General features: G+C 41.8%; 1 protein-coding gene across 1 annotated transcript; it reads right to left on the bottom strand.

Annotated features, from left to right (window-relative positions):
- Positions 1 to 17,875: 17,875 nt before the first annotated feature.
- Magee2 (MAGE family member E2) lies at positions 17,876 to 20,080 on the bottom strand. Its single transcript, XM_057759999.1, has one exon. The coding sequence runs from the start codon at positions 19,872 to 19,874 to the stop codon at positions 18,303 to 18,305; it is 1,572 nt and encodes a 523-aa protein (XP_057615982.1). The 5' UTR covers positions 19,875 to 20,080; the 3' UTR covers positions 17,876 to 18,302.
- Between the last annotated feature and the right edge of the window lie 312 nt (positions 20,081 to 20,392).

The following is a 20,392-nucleotide window of genomic DNA, read 5'->3' as shown; positions in this document are numbered from 1 at the left end:
TTCTTAAACTGTAATTGAATGTGTGGGTTTCTAAAAGTTTGACAACAGTAAAAGGTTTCTGAACATATAACAGCACAAATTAATTCAAAATCAAACACAAAGGGCTGCAGATTAACTAAGTTGATAGAGTGTTTGATTAGCATGCGTGAAGGTCTGGCTTGGCTCTCCTGCACTGCATAAATTAGACTTGGTGTCACACATATGTAATCCAAGCACACCAGAGGTGGAAGCAGGAGAATCAAAAGTTCATGTTCACTTTCAGATACACAGAAAATTTGAGGCCAGCCTGGATGACTGAAATTAAAAAACAAACAGAATGAATCTGAACTGTTTCTGGCACTATGTATTCATATTTCACCACACGATTTCAGATTTGGTTCGGAACACACAATGTGTGTACTTTGCACTGTGCATGCCATTGCAAGAGGAAATGCATCCTGAAACACTTCTACCAAGATTTGAGGCTACTGTATGAATGAATAGCAGTATTTTCTGCTCTCATAGAAACAGAATGGTTTTATTACAATAAACAAAGATTTTTAATATTAATATCTTCCTGCAATTATTCCTCAGTATGTAAGTTGTAGGTAGAGACTGCTTGTTCATTTCCTGGCCACCAAGACCTGAAATAATCACACTGAAACTGTATTAATTGCAACACTGCTTGGCCAATGACTCTAATGTATTCCTAGCTAGCTCCTATATCTTAAATTAATAACCCATTTCTGTTTTTCTATATATTGCCCCGTTTTTGCAGCCTACTGGTAAGGTTCCATCCAACATCTGGCATCTATCTCCTTCGGTGGCTACATGGCATTTCTTTAACTCCACTTACTCTGTCTTCTTCTATCTGCTTGGAATACCTGCCATGTCCTATTCTGAGCTGCAATAAGCCCAAAGCTGCTTCTTTATTAACCAATGGTATTCACAGCATACAGAGGGGAATCCCACATCACCTTCCCTTTTCTGTCTAAATAAAAAGGAAGATTTTAACTTTAACATAGTTGTAACTGTTCGCTCAATTTGGGAAATAACCAGGCCAGCTTAAAGATAAACAATTATATTTTTAATTGTTATAAGGGGAAACTCACTCCACAAAAATGGGAAGTCCAAGTTCTGCTGTGTCTGGCAGGAATCACCCAGAGAGCATGCACCTGGTTCATCCCAGTTTTCTTCCCGGGCTCCAAGTAGCCACGCCTTAACTAGATTCCACTTCTAAAGGTGATTGGTTAACAGAGCTTCCCCCATCACCTGGATCTACCCAAACCCAATACAACTATATACAATAGGAACAGATACTAAATACAAAATTACAAACAATGTAAGCAATATTAAGCAAGGAACACATAACAAAAGTTTTACAAACATTCTATTTTGAGGAGTCTAAATCTTGCATCAGAATTAAGCTTGGCTAAATCATGAGGAAGGTACCTACGACTATCTAACCTTCAACCCCATCGAAGACCTGAGAAGGGAAACAATATTACTTGAGTAAGCAGAAAGTGCAATCAAGCAACTTCCAAAATGTGCAACAAATGACAGAGACAACTAGCTACCTGGGCAATCACCCAAAGTCTCATTTGCAACATTGAAGCAACCAACTTTTGCTAAGGCCTAAAATGACTGACAGACCATTTTTAAAGGCAAGAAACTTTTCAACACTATCTTACCCAGTCTTGGCAGGATTTGACAGTCTTGTTTTATCCATTTATGGATACTATATATCTTTGTCAGTGACTGAGGTATGGGCATTTCTTTGCCCAAAGGCCAGTTCTGCCAAGAAGAAAACAAGCTCCAGGTGGAGTGTCTTCGGTGCTCAACATTCCCTTGGGAAAAGATCGGTGCTGCCAGGAACAATTATGTCTCACTTCTACAAAACTCTAAGTTATTTAAATGCCATTTTCTTATAGTTCTTTGAAGTGGTTGAAGATTATCTATCTATGTAGGATATAACCTCTATGTATCTAAAGAAACTGATTAGTCTAACTATAAGTATGACAAACATAGATGACTATTGATCTATAATTCTATATAACTTAAAGACTAAGACAATAAACAACTGTGCAATAAATGAGGACAATGACCTCCAAATGTAAGCAATGTATAAGTATCTTGCTCAGAGGTAGAAATGTACACTGCAATATTGTAAATATATGTCAATATATAAAAAGTTTCAAACAGAGGTAGAAGCATGTATGCATACAATATTTAATATTATTTAACTTTATATCAATATACAGGAATCTATACTAATGTAATTGCCTATAAATAATAACTCACAAACAAATCTATTATCCCATCATCCATTTTTCCCTTTTTTAAATAAAAAAGATCCCTGAGCTTATAAAATTTCATCCCAACCCTCAACCCTATACCAATTATAATCACCCCCTGAATGATGTCCCTAACCCTGAGGACAAACTTTGCTGGGAGAGGAGATGTCCTCTTGTAGAATTACTTCCAGCTGTCATGGGGGTGACATTCGTTCTACGGAATCCTGTGAAAGTAAAATGATGGTTTAATTTTTAAGATTAATGTCTGGTAAGATTGCAAATAATCTCTGAATATTTTGTAGAGGTCTGGTCAGAATGTTGTAAAAAATGTGCTCTATTTTAGCTAACCAAGTTGGAACCATCTTGTGTAGCTGGTACCCAAAACAGGTCTTGTAGTAGTGCTATCAGTATCATGACATCATATCAATCAGGTGGAGTTGTTGTTGTGGGGCCCCATTGTCTTCTTGGAAACTTCAAAGATTACTGCAGAAAAATTCCTTGTGTATTGTGGAAAACTTAAGCATTATTTATACAGACATATACAGACATATATATTCAATGAAGGGTATGATAAAGACAGAAATAGACATGAAAAAAAGTAAAGATTTTTCTAAATTATTTTTTCTTTCTGTCCCATATCATGGCTCCTGACATGAGGCAGAAATTCCGGGCTTTTCTCTTAACAACAGACTTGGAATTAGAGAGGGACTGAGCCAGTGTCCAACTCCAAAACCATCTCTATATATTTATAAATATAAATACATAAATACATATATAAACATGTATTGTCAATATTTATGCTTACGGAACATATTTGGTTTTCGTGATGATCCTTATTGGGTAGTTATTGTTCCAACTGTCAGTAGTCAAACATCTAGGGTCCCTTGAATTCTTTGAAGATGAGTGTTTTCCTGCAAAGATAAGGACAGCACCCTGCCCCCATCCTATATGCTTTTGTTACCACCTGTATGATTATCATCATTGCCTCAGCCTCCTGCGTCCCTGCACTGCCTGAGCTTCCACGAGTGCAGAAAAAACTAGACCCCCAAATCAGCCAGTAGCAGCTAAACAGGGCTGCTGTGTGGGAAATCTATGCCATGGCTGGCCAGATCCGCCAAAGAATCAAGCGGCCCCACGAACCGGGCACCAACTGTAACTGTTCGCTCAATTTGGGAAATAATCAGGCAAGCTTAAAGATAAACAATTATATTTTTAATTGTTATAAGGGGAAACTCACTCCACAAGAATGGGAAGTCTGAGTTCCACTGTGTCCGGCAGAAATCGCCCAAGGAGCACACACCTGGTCCATCCCAGTTTTCTTCCTGGGCTCCGGGTAGCCACGCCTTAACTAGATTCCACTCCTAAAGGTAATTGGTTAGCAGAGCTTCCCCCATCACATAGTAAAATTACATACAACAAAACAGTTATCAAGCAAGAATTGCAGTTATAAAATTTATACCTACTTTATCTTTTATCATAACTAAGGAAAACTATAACTATAAATTCTTTAACTACATCAAGGACTCCAGAAGGATATAATATTACCTAAGTTAACAGGAAGTGCATTGTAAGCAACTTCCAAAAATTGAGAATTGACAGATATCTCACTCCCTGCACAGTCACCCAAAGTTCTTCTGTACCATTGGGGCATCCAATCTTCAGCCTACAGGCCCATAGTATCTGACAGACTTTTCCATGAAGAAGGATAATTGAAATACGTTCTGCCTTGTAATGGCAAAGTCTATCACTTGCTTTCTTCTGTGTCCTGCAAAATGTCTGGCAGACTCTTTTATGAAGCAGGAACCCCAAAGGATCATCTCACCTCTAGGTAAGTTCAGTAGTCAAATTTTTTCTGTGGGTCCTGCATATCTAGTTCATACAGCATAACATCAGGCAGTCCAGGCAAGGGCAATTTCTTGCCCAAATGGCTAATCAACTCCATAAGGAGCCTCTTCAATGCCTATCATCCTCTTGAAGTAATTGGTACTTCCAGGAGCAGATGTGTCTCATTGTCATGGAAAGTCCTAAGTTTTTAAAACATTTTAAATGCCATATTCTGTTAGTCTTTGTAAGGTTTGAAGAATAACTATCCATCTAAACTATAACTCTGTAAATATAGAAAACCTAACTAACATGACTACAAACTTGATGATTATCTAGTAACCTGTATTTCTTTCTTTTTTTTTTCTTTTTCTTTTTTTTTTTTTTTTTTTTTTTTTGGTTTTTTTGAGACAGGGTTTCTCTGTGGTTTTGGAGCCTGTCCTGGAACTAGCTCTTGTAGACCAGGCTGGTCTCGAACTCACAGAGATCCGCCTGTCTCTGCCTCCCGAGTGCTGGGATTAAAGGCATGCGCAACCACCGCCCGGCCTAACCTGTATTTCTTAATTATACATTTGAGTTTTAAATTAGATGCACAAACACAATACCTTAATCAAGAGAAGAAATGGGCATATTACAAAACTGATGTTAAATTTGTATAAATAAACCAAGATCCATACAAATGCAAAGTATTCACCTCTATATCATATTCCCCTTTAAATGTAAATAAACATTTATAAACGATATTTGGGTATTTGGTCATAGTTCTCTCCAACTAGTTCCTGCTTTTTGATGGGTGAAGTAATTTTGAGGTTCACAAAGACCTTTCAGGGGGTTTTAGTTCATCAATCCACATTATCCTGGAAGGAATCTACAGGTTCATATCTTCTGTGGAAGCAAAAGCAGAACCTCTTTTCCAAAGTAACATATCCTTATCCTTCAAATTTTGAAGTCAAGATTATATATATATATATATATATATATATATATATATATATATAGAGAGAGAGAGAGAGAGAGAGAGAGAGAGAGAGTACGTATATATGTGCTTAGTTTAGCAGTCACCAAAATCAAATGTCAAAAATTAAAAAGAACACAATAATATACATAACCCAGACTCTCTATGCTGTGGGACAATGGTCTGTACCCTGTCACTTGTATTTTAAATAAATGCTGATTGCCAGTAGCCAGGCAGGGAGTAAAGGTTGGGCGACCAGGCAGGAAGTAGAGGCAGGACAAGGAGAACAGATTCCTGGAAAGAGAAAAGATTCAGTCTGCAGTCATCATCCAGCCACAGAGGAAGCAAGATGTGACTGCTTCGCTAAAAAAGGTACCAAGCCATATGGCTAACACAGACAAAAATTATGAGCTAATATAATATAAGTTATAAGAGTTAACAAGAAGCATGAGCTAATAGGCCAATCAGTTTATAATTAAAGTAGACCTCTGTGTGTTTCTATGGGACTGAACGACCGGGTCGGACAGAAACCTCAGTCAACATCTCTGTGTATATTCCATCTTTATGTAGTTTATTTTTCTTTTCTCCTTTAATCTATGACTGTCTGTATTCTGTTTCTTTATTTTTTTATTTTTTAAATGATTTATTTCTTTTTATAACTCTCTATACTTTTTCTTCTCTCTCCCAAGCATACATACATTTTTTTTTATTGAAAAAAAATTTTCCGCCTCCTCCCCGCCTCCCATTTCCCTCCCCCTCCTCCCGACCCTCTCCCCCTCCGCCCACTCCTCTTCTGCTCCCTCTCCAGTCCCAGGAGCAGTCAGGGTTCCCTGCCCTGTGGAAAGTCCAAGGTCCTCCCCCCTCCATCCAGGTCTAGGAAGGTGAACATCCAAACTGTCTAGGCTCCCACAAAGACAGAACATGAAGTAGGATCAAAACCCTGTGCCATTGTCCTTGGCCTCTCCGTCCGCTCTCATTGTCCACCATGTTCAGAGAGTCCGGTTTTATCCCATGCTTTTTCAGTCACAGTCCAGCTGGCCTTGGTGAGCTCCCAATAGATCAGCCCCACTGTCTCAGTGGGTGGGTGCACCTCTCGTGGTCCTGACTTCCTTGTTCATGTTCTCCTTCCTTCTGCTCCTCATTAGGACCTTGGGAGCTCAGTCCGGTGCTCCAGTGTGGGTCTCTGTCTCTATCTCCATCCATCGCTAGATGAAGGTTCTATGGTGATATGCAAGATATTCATCAGTATGGCTATAGGATAGGTTCATTTCAGGTTCCCTATCCTCAGGTGCCCAAGGAACTAACTGGGGACATTGCCCTGGGCATCTGGTAGCCACTCCAAGTTCAAGTCTCTTGCCAACCCTTGGGTGGCTCCCTTAACTAAGATATGAGTTTCCCTGCTCCCCTATCCAACCTTCCTTTATCCCCAATCATCCCGTTTCCCCAAGTTCCCCTCATCCTCTCCTTCACACTTTTCTCTCTCCATCTCCCCTTACCCCCATCCCACCCCACCCCCAAGATTCCAATGTTTTGCCCGGCAATCTTGTCTATTTCCATAGCCAGGAGGATAACTATATGTTTTTCCTTGGGTTTACCCTCTTGTTTAGCTTCTTTAGGACCACAAATTATAGACTCAGTGGCCCCCTATCCACGGCTAGAAACCAATTATGAGTGAGTACATCCCATGATCTTCTTTTTGGGTCTGGGTTACCTCACTCAGGATAGTATTTTCTATTTCCATCCATTTGCATGCAAAATTCGAGAAGTCATTGTTTATTTCCGCAGAGTAGTACTCTAATGTGTATATATTCCACACTTTCTTCATCCATTCTTCCATTGAAGGACACCTAGGATGCTTCCAGGTTCTGGCTATTACAAATAATGCTGCTATGAACATAGTTGAACAAATGCTTTTGTCATGTGATAGGGCATCTCTTGGGTATATTCCCAAGAGTGGTATTGCTGGGTTCAGGGGTAGGTTGATCCCAATTTTTCTGAGAAACCGCCACACTGATTTCCAAAGTGGTTGCACAAGTTTGCAGTCCCACCAGCAAAGAATGAGGGTACCCCTTTCTCCACAACCTCTCCAGCAAAGGCTATCATTGGTGTTTTTGATTTTAGCCATTCTGACAGGTGTAAGATGATATTTCAAAGTTGTTTTGATTTGCATTTCTCTGATCGCTAAGGAGGTTGAGCATGACCTTAAGTATCTTTTGGCCATTTGAACTTCTTCTGTTGAGAATTCTCTGTTCAGTTCAGTGCCCCATTTTTATTATTGATTAATAATATCAATTATTAATGATAATTAATTGGGTTAATTATCATTTTAACGTCTAGTTTCTTGAGTTCTTTATATATTTTGGAGATCAGACCTTTGTGTGTTGCGGGGTTGGTGAAGATCTTCTCCCAGTCAGTAGGCTGCCTTTTTGTCTTAGTGACAGTGTCCTTTGCTTTACAGAAGCTTCTCAGTTTCAGGAGGTCCCATTTATTCAATGTTGCCCTTAATGTCTGTGCTGCTGGGGTTATACTTAGAAAGCGATCTCCTATGCCCATATGTTGTAGGGTACTTCCCATTTTCTCTTCTATCAGGTTCAGTGTGTTCAGATTGATATTGAGGTCTTTGATCCATTTGGACTTGAGTTTTGTGCATGGTGATAGATATGGGTCTATTTTCATTCTTCTACAGGTTGACATCCAGTTGTGCCAGCACCATTTGTTGAAGATGCTTTCTTTCTTCCATTGTATACTTTTAGCTCCTTTATCGAAAATGAGGTGTTCATAGGTTTGTGGGTTAAAATCCGGGTCTTCTATATGATTCCATTGGTCGACTTCTCTGTTTTTATGCCAGTACCACGCTGTTTTCATTACTGTAGCTCTGTAATAGAGTTTGAAGTCAGGGATGGTAATGCCTCCAGAAGTTCCTTTATTGTATAAGATTGTTTTGGCCATCCTGGGTTTTTTGTTTTTCCATATAAAGTTGATTTTTGTCCTCTCAAGATCTGTGGAGAATTTTGATGGGACCTTGATGGGGATTGCATTGAATCTATAGATTGCCTTTGGTAGAATTGCCATTTTTACTATGTTGATCCTCCCAATCCAAAAGCAAGGGAGATCCTTCCATTTTCTGGTATCCTCTTCAATTTCTTTCTTCAATGCCTTAAAATTCTTGTCAAATAGATCTTTCACTTCCTTGGTTAGAGTTACCCCAAGATATATTATGCTGTTTGTGGCTATTGTGAAAGGTGATGATTCTCTTATTTCCCTCTCTGCTTCCATATCCTTTGTGTATAAGAGGGCGACTGAATTTTTTTGGAGTTTATCTTGTATCCTGCCACATTACCAAAGGTGTTTATCAGCTGTAGAAGTTCTTTTGTGTAGTTTTTGGGGTCGCTTAAGTACACTGTCATATCATCTGCAAATAATGCAAGTTTAAATTCTTCCTTTCCAATTTGAATCCCCTTTATCCCCTTATGTTGTCTTATTGCTATTGCTAAGACTTCAAAAACTATATTGAAGAGGTATGGAGAGAGTGTACAGCCTTGGCGAGTTCCTGATTTTAGTGGGATGGCTTTAAGTTTCTCTCCGTTTAATTTGATGTTAGCTGTCGGCTTGCTGTAAATAGCTTTAATTATATTTAGGTATGACCCTTGAATCCCCAATCTCTCCAAGAATTTTATCATAAAGGGATGTTGAATTTTGTCAAATGCTTTTTCAGCATCTAATGAAACGATCATATGGTTTTTTTCTTTCAGTTTATTTATATGACGGATTACATTGATAGATTTGCGTATATTAAACCAGCCCTGCATCTCTGGGATGAAGCCTACTTGATCATAATGGATAATTTTTCTAATGTGTTCTTGGATTCGGTTTGCCAGTATTTTGTTGAGGATTTTTGCGTCAATGTTCATGAGTGAGATTGGCCTGTAATTCTCTTTCTTGGTTGAGTCTTTGTGTGGTTTTGGTATCAGAGTTACTGTAGCTTCATAAAAGGAATTTGGCAATGACTCTTCTGTTTCTATATTGTGAAATACATTAAGGAGTATAGGTATTAGGTCTTCTTGGAAGTTCTGGTAGAATTCTGCATTGAAACCATCTGGTCCTGGACTTTTTTTGGAAGTGAGGTTTTTGATAACAGCTTCTAATTCTTTGTGACTAACAGGTCTATTTAGGTTGTTTACCTGGTCCTGGTTTAACTTTGGTATATGGTGTTCATCTAAAAAAGTGTCCATTTCTTTAACATTTTCCAGTTTTGTGGCATACAGGCTTTTGTAGTAAGATCTAATGATTCTCTGAATTTCCTCTGTGTCTGTGGTTATGTCCCCCTTTTCATTTCTGATCTTATTAATTTGCAAATTCTCTCTCTGCCGTTTGATTAGTTTGGATAGGGGTTTATCAATCTTGTTGATTTTCTCCAGGAATCAGATTTTTGTTTCATTGATTCTTTCAATTGTTTTCTGTGTTTCTATTTTGTTGATTTCATCCCTCAGTTTGATTATTTCCAGTCTTCTACTCCTTCTAGGTGAGTCTGCTTCTTTTTTTTCCTAGAGCTTTCAGGTGGGCTGTTAAGTCTCCAATGTGTGCTTTCTCTGTTTTCTTTAAGTGGGCACTTAGTGCTATGAACTTTCCTCTCAGGACTGCTTTCATAGTGTCCCATAGGTTTGAGTATGTTGTTTCTTTATTTTCATTGAATTCAAGGAAGACTTTAATTTCTTTCTTTATTTCTTCCTTAATCCAGGTATGGTTCAGTAGTTGACTGTTCAGTTTCCATGAGTTTGTAGGCTTTCTAGGGGTAGCATTGTTGTTGAATTCTAGCTTTAATCCATGGTGATCTGATAAGATACAGGTGGTTACTGATATTTTTTTGTAACTGTGGATGTTTGCTTTGTTACCGAGTATTTGGTCGATTTTCGAGAAGGTTCCATGAGCTGCAGAGAAGAAGGTATATTCTTTCCTATTTGGGTGGAATATTCTATAGATGTCTGTTAAGTCCATTTGATTCATTACCTCCATTAATTCTCTTATTTCTCTGTTAGGTTTCTGTCTAATTGACCTGTCCATTGGTGAGAGAGGAGTGTTAAAGTCTCCTACTATTAATGTGTGCGGTTTGATGGCTGCCTTGAGTTTTAGCAATGTTTCTTTTACGTACGTGGGTGATTTTATATTAGGGGCATAGATATTCAGGATTGAGACTTCATCCTGATGAATTGTTCCTGTTATGAGTAGAAAATGTCCCTCTCCATCTCTTCTGATTGATTTAAGTTTGAAGTCAACTTTGTTAGAAATTAGTATGGCCACATCTGCTTGCTTCTTAGGTCCATTTACTTGATAAGCCTTATCCCAACCCTTTACTCTGAGTAGGTGTCTGTCTTTGTGGTTGAGGTGTGTTTCTTGTAAACAGCAGAATGTTGGATCCTGTTTTCGTATCCAATCTCTTAGTCTGTGCCTTTTTATAGGTGAGTTGAGTCCACTGACATTAAGTGATATTAATGACCAGTGGTTGTTAACTCTGGTCATTTTTTTAATAGTAAATTTTGTGTGTTTCCCTTCTTTGAGTTGCGCTGGTGAAGGGTCTCTAGATGTCTGAGATATTGTGGTCATTGTTGGACTCCTTGGTTAGTGATTTTCCTTCTATTACTTTCTGTAAGGCTGGATTTGTGGCTACGTATTGTTTAAATTTGTTTTTATCCTGGAAAATTTTGTTTTATCCATTTATAGTGAACGAAAGCTTGGCTGGGTATAGTAGTATGGGCTTGCATCCACGGTCTCTTAGTTTCTGCAGTACATCTATCCAGGACCTTCTGGCTTTCATGGTTTCCATAGAGAAGTCAGATGTAAGTCTGATAGGTTTACCTTTATAAGTAACTTGGCCTTTTTCCTTTGCACCTCTTAATATTCTTTCTTTGTTCTGTATGTTTTGTGTTTTGATTACTATATGGCGAGGGGATTTTTTTTTTTGATCCAACCTATTCCGTGTTCTATATGCTTCTTGAACCTTCATAGGTATATCTTTCTTTAGGTTGGGAAAGTTTTCTTCTATAATTTTATTAAATATATTTTCTGGACCGTTGAGCTGTGCTTCTTCTCCTTCTTCTACTCCTATTATTCTTAGATTTGGTCTTTTTATTGTGTCCCATATTTCCTGAATGTTTTGTGATGAGAGTTTGTTGGCCTTGCTGTTTTCTTTGATCAGCATGTTTATTTTCTCTACGGTATCTTCAGAATCTGAGATTCTTTCTTCTATCTCTTGTATTCTGTTGGTTATGCTTGTTTCTGTAGACTCTATTCATTTACCTAGATTTTCCATGTCCAGCCAGCCTTCTGTTTGTGTTTTCTTCTTTGCCTCCATTTCAGTTTTCAAGACTTGAACTGTTTCCATTATCTGTTTGATTGTTTTTCCTTGGTTTCCTAGGGTATCATTCACTGATTTACTCAATTCTTCAAGTTTTCTGTTATACTTCTTATCCATTTCTATAAGGGCATTTTTTACATGCTGTTTAAGGGCGTCAATCACTTTCATAAAGTCAATTTTTTTCTACTTCTTCATGATTAAGGTGTTCATGTCCTCCTGTTGTGAAGTCGCTGGGTTCTGGTGGTTTCATATTATTTTTCAGATTGTTGGGTGAATTCTTGCATTGGCACCTGCCCATCTCTTCCTCCGAATGCTCTCCTATGGATCTTCTTTTACCGGATCAGGTCTCCTTGCCTACTGATGTACCTTCCCAGTGATGGTACTCCCCAGTGATGGTTCTCCTGGTGCTCCAGTGATGTCTCTTCTGGTGACAATATCAGATCTCTGTGCCCAGTGATGGCTCTCCTGGTGCCAAGATTTGCTCTCCGTGCTGGTGGGTAGTTCATAAACAAAGCGCCTACCTTGCTTGGTGCAGGCAGGCCAGAGTAACAAAGGAACTCCAGCCCACCTGCTTGCCCTGAGGATTCACCCCCAGCACCCAGACAGGCTGAGCTGGGTGGTGTTATGTGCCCAAAAAGGGAAGGGGGCAGAAGGGAGGAGGGTTCTAGATGCAAGCTGGGCAGGATAGGAAGAGAGAGGCAGTATGCAGGGAGTAGAGTCCCTGCAGGGAGCCCAGGAAGTATGGGGGGGATGAGGAACTTCTGAGTTCCCTGTCCCGGGCTGCTGCCGCGGGTCACAAACTCACCCCAATGATGGCTCTCCTGGTGCCGAGATCAGATCTCCGTGCTGGTTGGGTAGTTCGTAAACAAACCGCCTACCTTGCTTGGTGCAGGCAGGCCAGTGAAACAAAGGAACTCCCGCCCGCCTGTTTGCCCTGAGGATTCGCCCTCAGCACCCAGACAGGCTGAGCTAGGTGGTGTTATGTGCCCAAAGAGGGAAGGGGGCAGAAGGAAGAAGGGTTCTGGATGCAAGCTGGGTGGGATAGGAAGAGAGAGGCAGTCTGCGGGGAGTAGAGTCACTGCAGGGAGCCCAGGAAGGATGGGGGGGAGGAATGAGGAACTTCTGAGTTCCCTGTCCGGGGCTGCTGCCGTGGGTCACAAACTCACCCCAATGATGTCTCTCCTGGTGCCCCATACATACATTTTTTAAACACACTGTGACCCGTTTAGAGGCTTACTTCTGTCTCAATCTGTCTTTATTGTGTATCTTTAATCATTTTTGACCAGGAATGCTTTAAAAATAATAAGCAGTTTGGTTGCAGTGGCCCTGGATGCTGGTTCTGCCTCTCACGGCCTTTTTATATGGTGGAGGTATCTTTACTATCAGCTCTGGAACCACCAGATAGGAGTTGAGCTCACTACTTTAACTCTGGGAAAAAGCATGCAGTACATAAACCCTTTTTATCTGAGTAAAAGCTAAATCTGCCATGCAGCGTGCTGTGGAGCCTGGAAATATCTCCGTGTATGCTGTGGGAATCTGCCATGCTCTCCTGCCAGTGCACACCTAGCAGACCCGATTTTGCAGTTTTCCTAGGCCAGGGTGCTGAGCAGCAGGCATGCTCTCATCTACTTTCCTCCTAACCCTAAGCAGGCATACAATCACCCAGACCCAAAATATGTGGCTGACCACGCAGGTAAGCCCCAGTCGTTTGGGCCCCAGATGTAAGTGAACACAAATAAAATAATTCCACACTAGCTCAGAACTGAGTATAATGAAGGGTTCTTTACTTAGGGGAAACTCACAGATCACAGTTCTCTGAATGAGTGGGGAGCAGGAACTGAATCCAGCAACAGAGAGAGAGAGAGTGCACTCAAGCTTTAAGGCTGCATTTGTAGTGTAAGAGACCACACCCAAGTAGACTTGTATCTTAAAGGCTACTGGCTGAAGGAGTTCCCGCAGCAGTAAGTACCAGACTTGTGCATCTTTGGATTATATTATGTTAGAATGCTTTATTTTACTTTTAAAATACCTTTTTTCTGGATTGTGTGTGTGTGTGTGTGTGTGTGTGTGTGTGTGTGTGCATGTGAGTACAGATGCAAGAGGTATTGGATCCCATGGAGCTAGAGTTTCCTGACATGGGTCCTGGGAATTGAACTCTGGTCCTTTGCAAGACCAGTACACATTCTTAACCAAGGAACCTTTTCTCCAGCAGCAGAATGTGTGTATTTAAAGGGTGCCATTGGCATTTCTGAGTTGAGTTTTATAAAAATGAAGCCATTAAATGAAATTTGGCTTGGTATTAAGACAGGATTCCAAACTTTGTGAAATGGCCTTGTGTGTATTTATATACATGTTTCTGGTATACACATGTGAGGGTGTGTATGCACATGTGTGCATGTAGGCAGAGAGGCAGCGTTTGACAACAGTTGTTTTCCTCTATTGCTTTCCACTGTGTCATTATAGTTGAGACAAGCTCTTTCACTGAACCTGAAGTTCATTAATTTGGCAAGACTAGCTGGCCAGTAAGGCCCAGGATATCCCAGTCTCAAACTGTCCAATGCTGAGATTTTGGCAAGCTGCTGTACTTGACTTTTTTATGTGAATGTTGAGGTTCTGAACTGGGGTCCTCATGCTTGCATTGCAAGTACTTTAGTGACTGAGCCACCTGTCTCGTCCCTTTAAAACTTAAAACATGCTTCTTTCTGGCTCTTTGCACTATGTGTTTATGTGAAGTGGTATTCTGACTATTGATGGCTAGCTATTAAATCAAAATATTGACCACCTCTGAAAAATATTGAGGATGTTCCGTGCCCTATAGTATCAAATATTTGGCCAAGATTTTTATTTTTGAGATAGAATCACTGTAGCACAGGCTGACCTTGAATTCACTAATTAGCCAAGGGTGTTTTTGAACTTCTAATCCTCCTACCTCCAAAGTGCCAGAATTATAGGCACCCACCACTACGTCCTACTTTATGTGGTGCTACAGATAGAACCCAAACCTTCATGAATACTAGACAGGCACCTTACCAACTAATCCACATCTCCAGCTCTCAAGCAGGATTTCTTTATGTAAAAATAGACAAACATTTCTATCTTATTAGTATCCAAATTTACTTTTGTCTTTATATGTATGTCAATTATATGTATACCAATAAATTTAAAATTTATTGTAAATTTTATGTATACCATAAAATTATAAATATTGGTAAAATTATATGTATACCAATAAATTTATTTTAAAAGAAATTTCTTTGTGAGTTATTATCAACAAATGTTTGTTTTGTGCATACCTATTTTCTATGCCTATATAATTGGGGTCATGTGAACATTTCTGGGGTCATAAACAATTGTGTATGGAAAGGGTTTAAGGAGCCCTGCTCTAGATCATCACTATCAGAGGGCATAAGAGCAGCAGTTCAGAGACCTAAAATAATTGCCTTGAAATCCACATATGCCAGTCCAGCTCAGATTTTTCTTTAATTGCATGCTTATTTGTGGATGGCTTGTGTATACAGAAACTGGTGGATATTTTGAAATGTCAGGAAAGGCTTCCTTAATCTAAAAAAGAATTTACTCTTGGGCCTCAGATATTGAAAATGAATATTTTCACAAATATATTTATATATAAATATAAAGATATCTATAGCCTAGAGCGCACCAATTAGGCTAGGCTGACTGGTCAACCAGTGCCAGGGATCCTCCTGTTTCCTCCGCCACAGTACTGATATTACCAGTATGGCTTTTTCACATGGGTGCTGGGGGATTAAATTTGTGTCCTCATACCTGCAAAACAAGCACTTTACCAATTTAGCTTTCTCCCAAGGCCCATTTCTTCAAATTAATTAGCATGAATGACAAAGGTACTTGAGTTGGGGTTTTGAGGCCTGCTGACTGATGTCCATTGGGGTGATTCTTGCAGTGCCTTCTATAAGCCTTGTTTACCAACTGTCTATTTCCACTGCTAAGTGTTTCTCCTACTCATGTCAGTTCTAACTTGGTGCCTGAAAGAGGGAAAATTCCTGGTTATCTCTTGGCCCGCAAAGAAAGAGCTGTGACCACAGAGATACTACATCTTTTCCTTCACCATAGACACCCGCCATGCATGCGTCATATTTGCCACTTCTGGAAAGTTGCATGTGGCAGCTGTGACACAGGCCTATTTCTACTTTGATTCTTGTGCTTTTGAGCAGCTTTTGACAAGTGGGAAGTTCTGTCAAGTTATTGTTCCTTCAGAGTTGAAAAAAAAAACCCACTAAAGACTTCTGATGGTCCAAGAATGCTGACTCGTCTGGGTGAAAAGCAGTAGATAAGGCTGGGGCTTACAGAGAGCAGACTGGACAAGAAAAACGGGACAGAATAGGGAGAGAACACAGAAATGTGGAGTCTATTTCTCCCCAGCTCAGTGGAGCCCTAGTGATAGCACAAGAATGAGCCTGGAGAAATTCCAGCCTCACCCTCTCCTCCTCCTTCCTCCTTTGGAGAATATTGTTTTGCCTCCACTCCCTGGACATGCTAACTTTTCCTGTGTCTCGAGAGTCTGCAAATCTGAGTGAGAACATAGGTTCTTGGACTGGAAGCTCAGGTCTCCCTGGTGGCTGCGTGACATTGGGAGTATTAGTTACCCTGGGAATATTAGTTAAACTTCAGTCTGCCTTTGTGTCAAATGCAAACATTTAAATGCTCTTGAAGAGTGGAGGGAAAGATTAGAGAGGGAAGCACGTGAAAAACCCAGCACAGCTCCTGGCACATATTTAGTGCTAAAACAATCGGAGCTTTATATGGACTGTTGGCCCATCTAGATGCCACAACTTTCCCTTGTCAGGTTTCTGTCCTGTAGATCCCTGAAAAGCTGATGTGGCTGAGGACTCTGCACCAATCCAAAAAGTCACAGCAAGAAACACTTGGCACCTTGATCGACTTGCTCCCTTTCTCTCCCTCACTCTGCAAGCATAAACCAATTTAGGGTCTAAGAAAACTGAAGAGACCCTTGCAGTTTATTGCCTGGGTAGGACTATGGTCGCAAATTCTGAGTTGTATACTCTCCCCCACTTCCCCAAACCCTCCTCACCCCGTTTCTCCGAATTCCATCAGCTCGGGATCTCCAGGTATTAATTTTCTGGTCACCAGAAATCCCACCCTCTACTCCCACCACTTGCCTGTTAGCCTTTAGTTCTTGGAATGCTACTACAGCAGAGATTACTGAGACCCGGCGGGGCTTATATCGCCCTGGCAACCGCTGAGTGCGCCTGCGCAGTCTTTTTCTCAAGCCGACTGCTCTTAATTGGGTTTCTGCGCCACCGCAGGTCAGACTTAGGGGCCAAAAGGATGTATCTCTCCCCTCATTGTCCAATTCCTGAGTTTGAATTATCTGTTATCTTTCTGGGGCTAAGAAACATGTGAGAAATGTCTGCTTATTCCCTACCATCTGCTAGGAGGTGGCACTTCGGAGAAACCTCTGATAATTAAAAGGATGCAAAGGGGAGAAAGCTTGAGGATGCCAGGAGATGAGAACGCATACAGCATCATACAGCATCCAGTACTGGAAGGCACCACTGTCTTTCCCTAGTCAGAGGAGATTTTTTTTGCACGATACCCACCCCGGTGCCAGGAATACCTCTCAGAAACTCTTACCAGCAAGCTTTCTAAGGAAAGCTTGTGAGCCAGGTTAGAAACTGTCAGAGGAACCAGGATGAATAGACCTAAAATGTTAACTTTTACGTTAACAACTTGAGTGTTGAAATAAACAGTGCTAGCGTGGGGTATGGGGTGTGGATTAAATCTGACTGAATACTAGACCAGCTGTATTTGAGAAGGCTTTTACTATTTCCTAAGAGCCGTCCCCAGGAGATGGGACCTTTGTTACCCCCTGCAACAGATTTCTCTCTCCCACTCCCCTTCTGTACTCAACATTGTCTTTTTGGGTGACTTTCACCGCCCCCCCCCCCACACTTCCATGGGTATTTTACCTACAGCCTATACCTTCACCAGGTTCTTCTTTTGTCCTTCACCTCAGTCGCAGGTCCACTCCCCAGATACCATTAAAGCAAATTGTGTCCCCAGCCTTTCACTCCACCTCGGCCTCCCCACCACCTCGCTTGACTATACCCTCACCCATTTCCTGCTTCATACTCCTGACCTTTCCCCAGCCTTCCTTGCACTGCGTTGCCCTCTCATCATGTAGCCCGGAGTTAAACTTGTGGACTCTCATAGAACACCCCAGCCCACTCCATGTTCTTATACCACTTGCCACAGAACGATGTAGTTGCTGGTTCACTTCCATGACTTTCCTGTTTTAGATGGAAGTTCTGAGGCCCAGATGGGGCTTCTTTACCCTTATATCCCCGGCACGCAGCCTTGTTCTCAGCACACGGGCACCTGATGAATGTTTAGAGAATAAATGAGGCATGGCATCTAATTCATTATACTTTATTTTTACTGCACTCTGCAACAGCAAATTAAATACAGGTAAGTGGCAGTCTTTTATTTTTATTAGTTTGTTTGTTAACACAACAATAGACTCAAAAGGAGGGCAACCACGAATGAGGGGCTTTGTGTTTGGGGGGGTATTTGTGTACGTGTGTGTATTGTTACTGTTATTTAGCTTATTTTACTGGTTATTTCAAATACGTAAATATTACCAATAATTTTACACAGTTAGCTGAACATTTATACTGAAACAAGACAGAAAGAGAAATTGAGCAATTTTCATTTACAAATACTTATCTTGAAAATAATTAGCGTATATTAGAAGGAAAGAAACACTCTTAGAATTGGAACACAATAAGCACAAGGTGTACGCTTTACCCCAACCCTCCCAACTTCTGATGTGGGACACTAGGGCCCCTTTCCCAAAGGCCCCTTTAACTGATGCCACTCAACTAATGTGAAACATCAGACTTCACATGGAGCCAAAGAAGAACATGGCAGTTGCCTCGGATCTGGCCCTGGCCTCTTCATCTTCCATGGCCTCCCTGTATTGCTCTGGCCAGTCCTGTGGCCTCTTTCTGTAGAGCCTAGCCATGTATTCCAAGGCTTTCATTTTGGTGACTTCAAGGTGAGCCCGAGGACCCCAAAGCAGCTCATATTCAACCGGATTAGAGTAGGAGAGTGGCCTGCATTCCAGGTAACGCTGTCTCATAAGCTTACAGGTGATAGCATGCTTCCTCCCTACATCCACACTAAATCTCCGGAGCAAGTTCCAGATGTTGGCCTCCTTGACACGGTTGCCCATCAGGAAGATCAAACCCAGGATCGGCATCACGTATTCTTGGGTGGGTCTGCCCAGGCTCTCTAGCATTACTTGCTCCTCTTCTGATTCTGGCTGCTGGACAAGGAGGTAGATGTGCTCACTGGTGTCAACCTCAATCAGAGAGAACCCATAAAACAGATCAAGGATGAGAGTGGCTCTACTGAGGATGTTTGGGAACACATCCTCGAACTCTTTACCAGTATGAGCCAATAGCTCATCCTGATGTATAGGCAGCAACTCCTCGGTGACATTAATGGCCAACTGGACCAAGTCATTTGCTTTATCATTCATAGTTTCCTCTGACCAGAACTCTAAGCCAGCAGCCTGGCTTCTCTCTTTGGCTTTGTCAGCTTCCAAAGCCTTGCTATATTCTTCTGGCCAGTTCCAGAGTTCTTCATCATGGGCCTCTGCTGCAAACTTTAGGGCTTCCGTCTTTGTGATTTCCCTGTGGGCTCTAGAGCCCCACAGGAACTCAAATTCAAGGGGATTAGTGCCATATACTGGCCAGTACTCCAAAAATCGCATACGGACAAAGTCAGTAGTGAGGAGGTTTCTTGCGTTCTCAAAGAGGTTGTTGATCCTCTGAGGCTCATCCATCACATCAACCTTTAACAGCAGGTCCCATATGGAGGCCTCCCTTGCCCGGTTGCCATTCAAGAGGATGTGCCCTAGGACCAAGGCCAGGAGACCTGCTTTTGGCATGTCCAGGGTCTCTGCTAGCCGTTCAGTGTTCTGGGGACCTGGTTTGCTGATTAGGTTGTAAGTGTCAGTCTGAGGATCAAGAACTCTCAGATTCAACCCAAAGACCCGATCCAGGTGAACTGAGGCTCGTCTGAGAATCTCAGGGAACTGATCTGAGTATTCTCTGAGAAACTCCAGCATGTCTGACTGCCGGATAGACCCCTCACTTTGACTTTTCATGCGCATGAAATTCACCAAAGCAACCGACCTGTCTTCTAGAGGGTCGTGGACCCTGAGCGCCCCCAAACGTCGGGACTGCTCGTCGATGAGAACCTCGATGTCATGCGGGTCATGCGCAGCCTGGGGAGCGCTGGCCCCCTGTGGATCGATTGGAATCTCAGGGCCCCGGGGAGCCTCGGAGACTAGCATGGAGGTGGGGGGCCCAGAGGCATTAGTAGCCTGCATTTCACCCTGGCCGTCGCTGCAATCTGCAGTGGTCTCTGCGCTGCCGTGGCGCGCATTCTGGCTTACCAGAGACATGGTTCCAGGAGACAGGAGCGCGAACGCGGAGGTCAGCGACCCGTCGGAGAGACGATCGGAGGTGTGTTAGCACCTCGGCACAGAGCCGAAGCCTAATGCCCGGGAGCTGTGTGGACCAAAAGTGAGAGTTGATAAGAAAGACGATCTTTTTACCCAGGCAGTAGCCAGCTATGAGCGAAAGCCCAAGAGCAGTTAGCTTTGCTTTGCCGCAGCCTACGCAGGCGCAGTCAGCCTCTGCGACGTGGTGACCACGCCCCGCGCAGGCTTCCACTCCCGCTCCCTCCCACCTCTGACCAGCCAGTTTGGTTCATGGTTGTGCGGGATTCGAACTTCTCTTAGGGAAGAGAATTTGCAAAGAGAAACAACCGAGATGAAGCAGAAGCATTAAGGGATGGGGGTGTTCAGTGATGCTGCATTTGAAGTTTTTCTAGTTTTTCTGTGAGGCATTAAGTTTTTCTGTAAGGCTTAATAGAGGATTCTCGGGGTGGGGGGGCGGATATTCATGATAATCGTAGTCA

This window comes from Chionomys nivalis, chromosome X (genome assembly GCF_950005125.1).
Source record: "Chionomys nivalis chromosome X, mChiNiv1.1, whole genome shotgun sequence".
NCBI classification, from domain to species: domain Eukaryota; kingdom Metazoa; phylum Chordata; class Mammalia; order Rodentia; family Cricetidae; genus Chionomys; species Chionomys nivalis.
The sequence above is the reverse complement of the archived record's forward strand: the minus strand, read 5'-3'. Positions and strand labels throughout refer to the sequence as shown.

Coding starts and splice junctions, on each gene's coding strand:
- Magee2 (XM_057759999.1), bottom strand. CDS start 19,874: ATGTCTCTGGTAAGCCAGAATGCGCGCCACGGCAGCGCAGAGACCACT.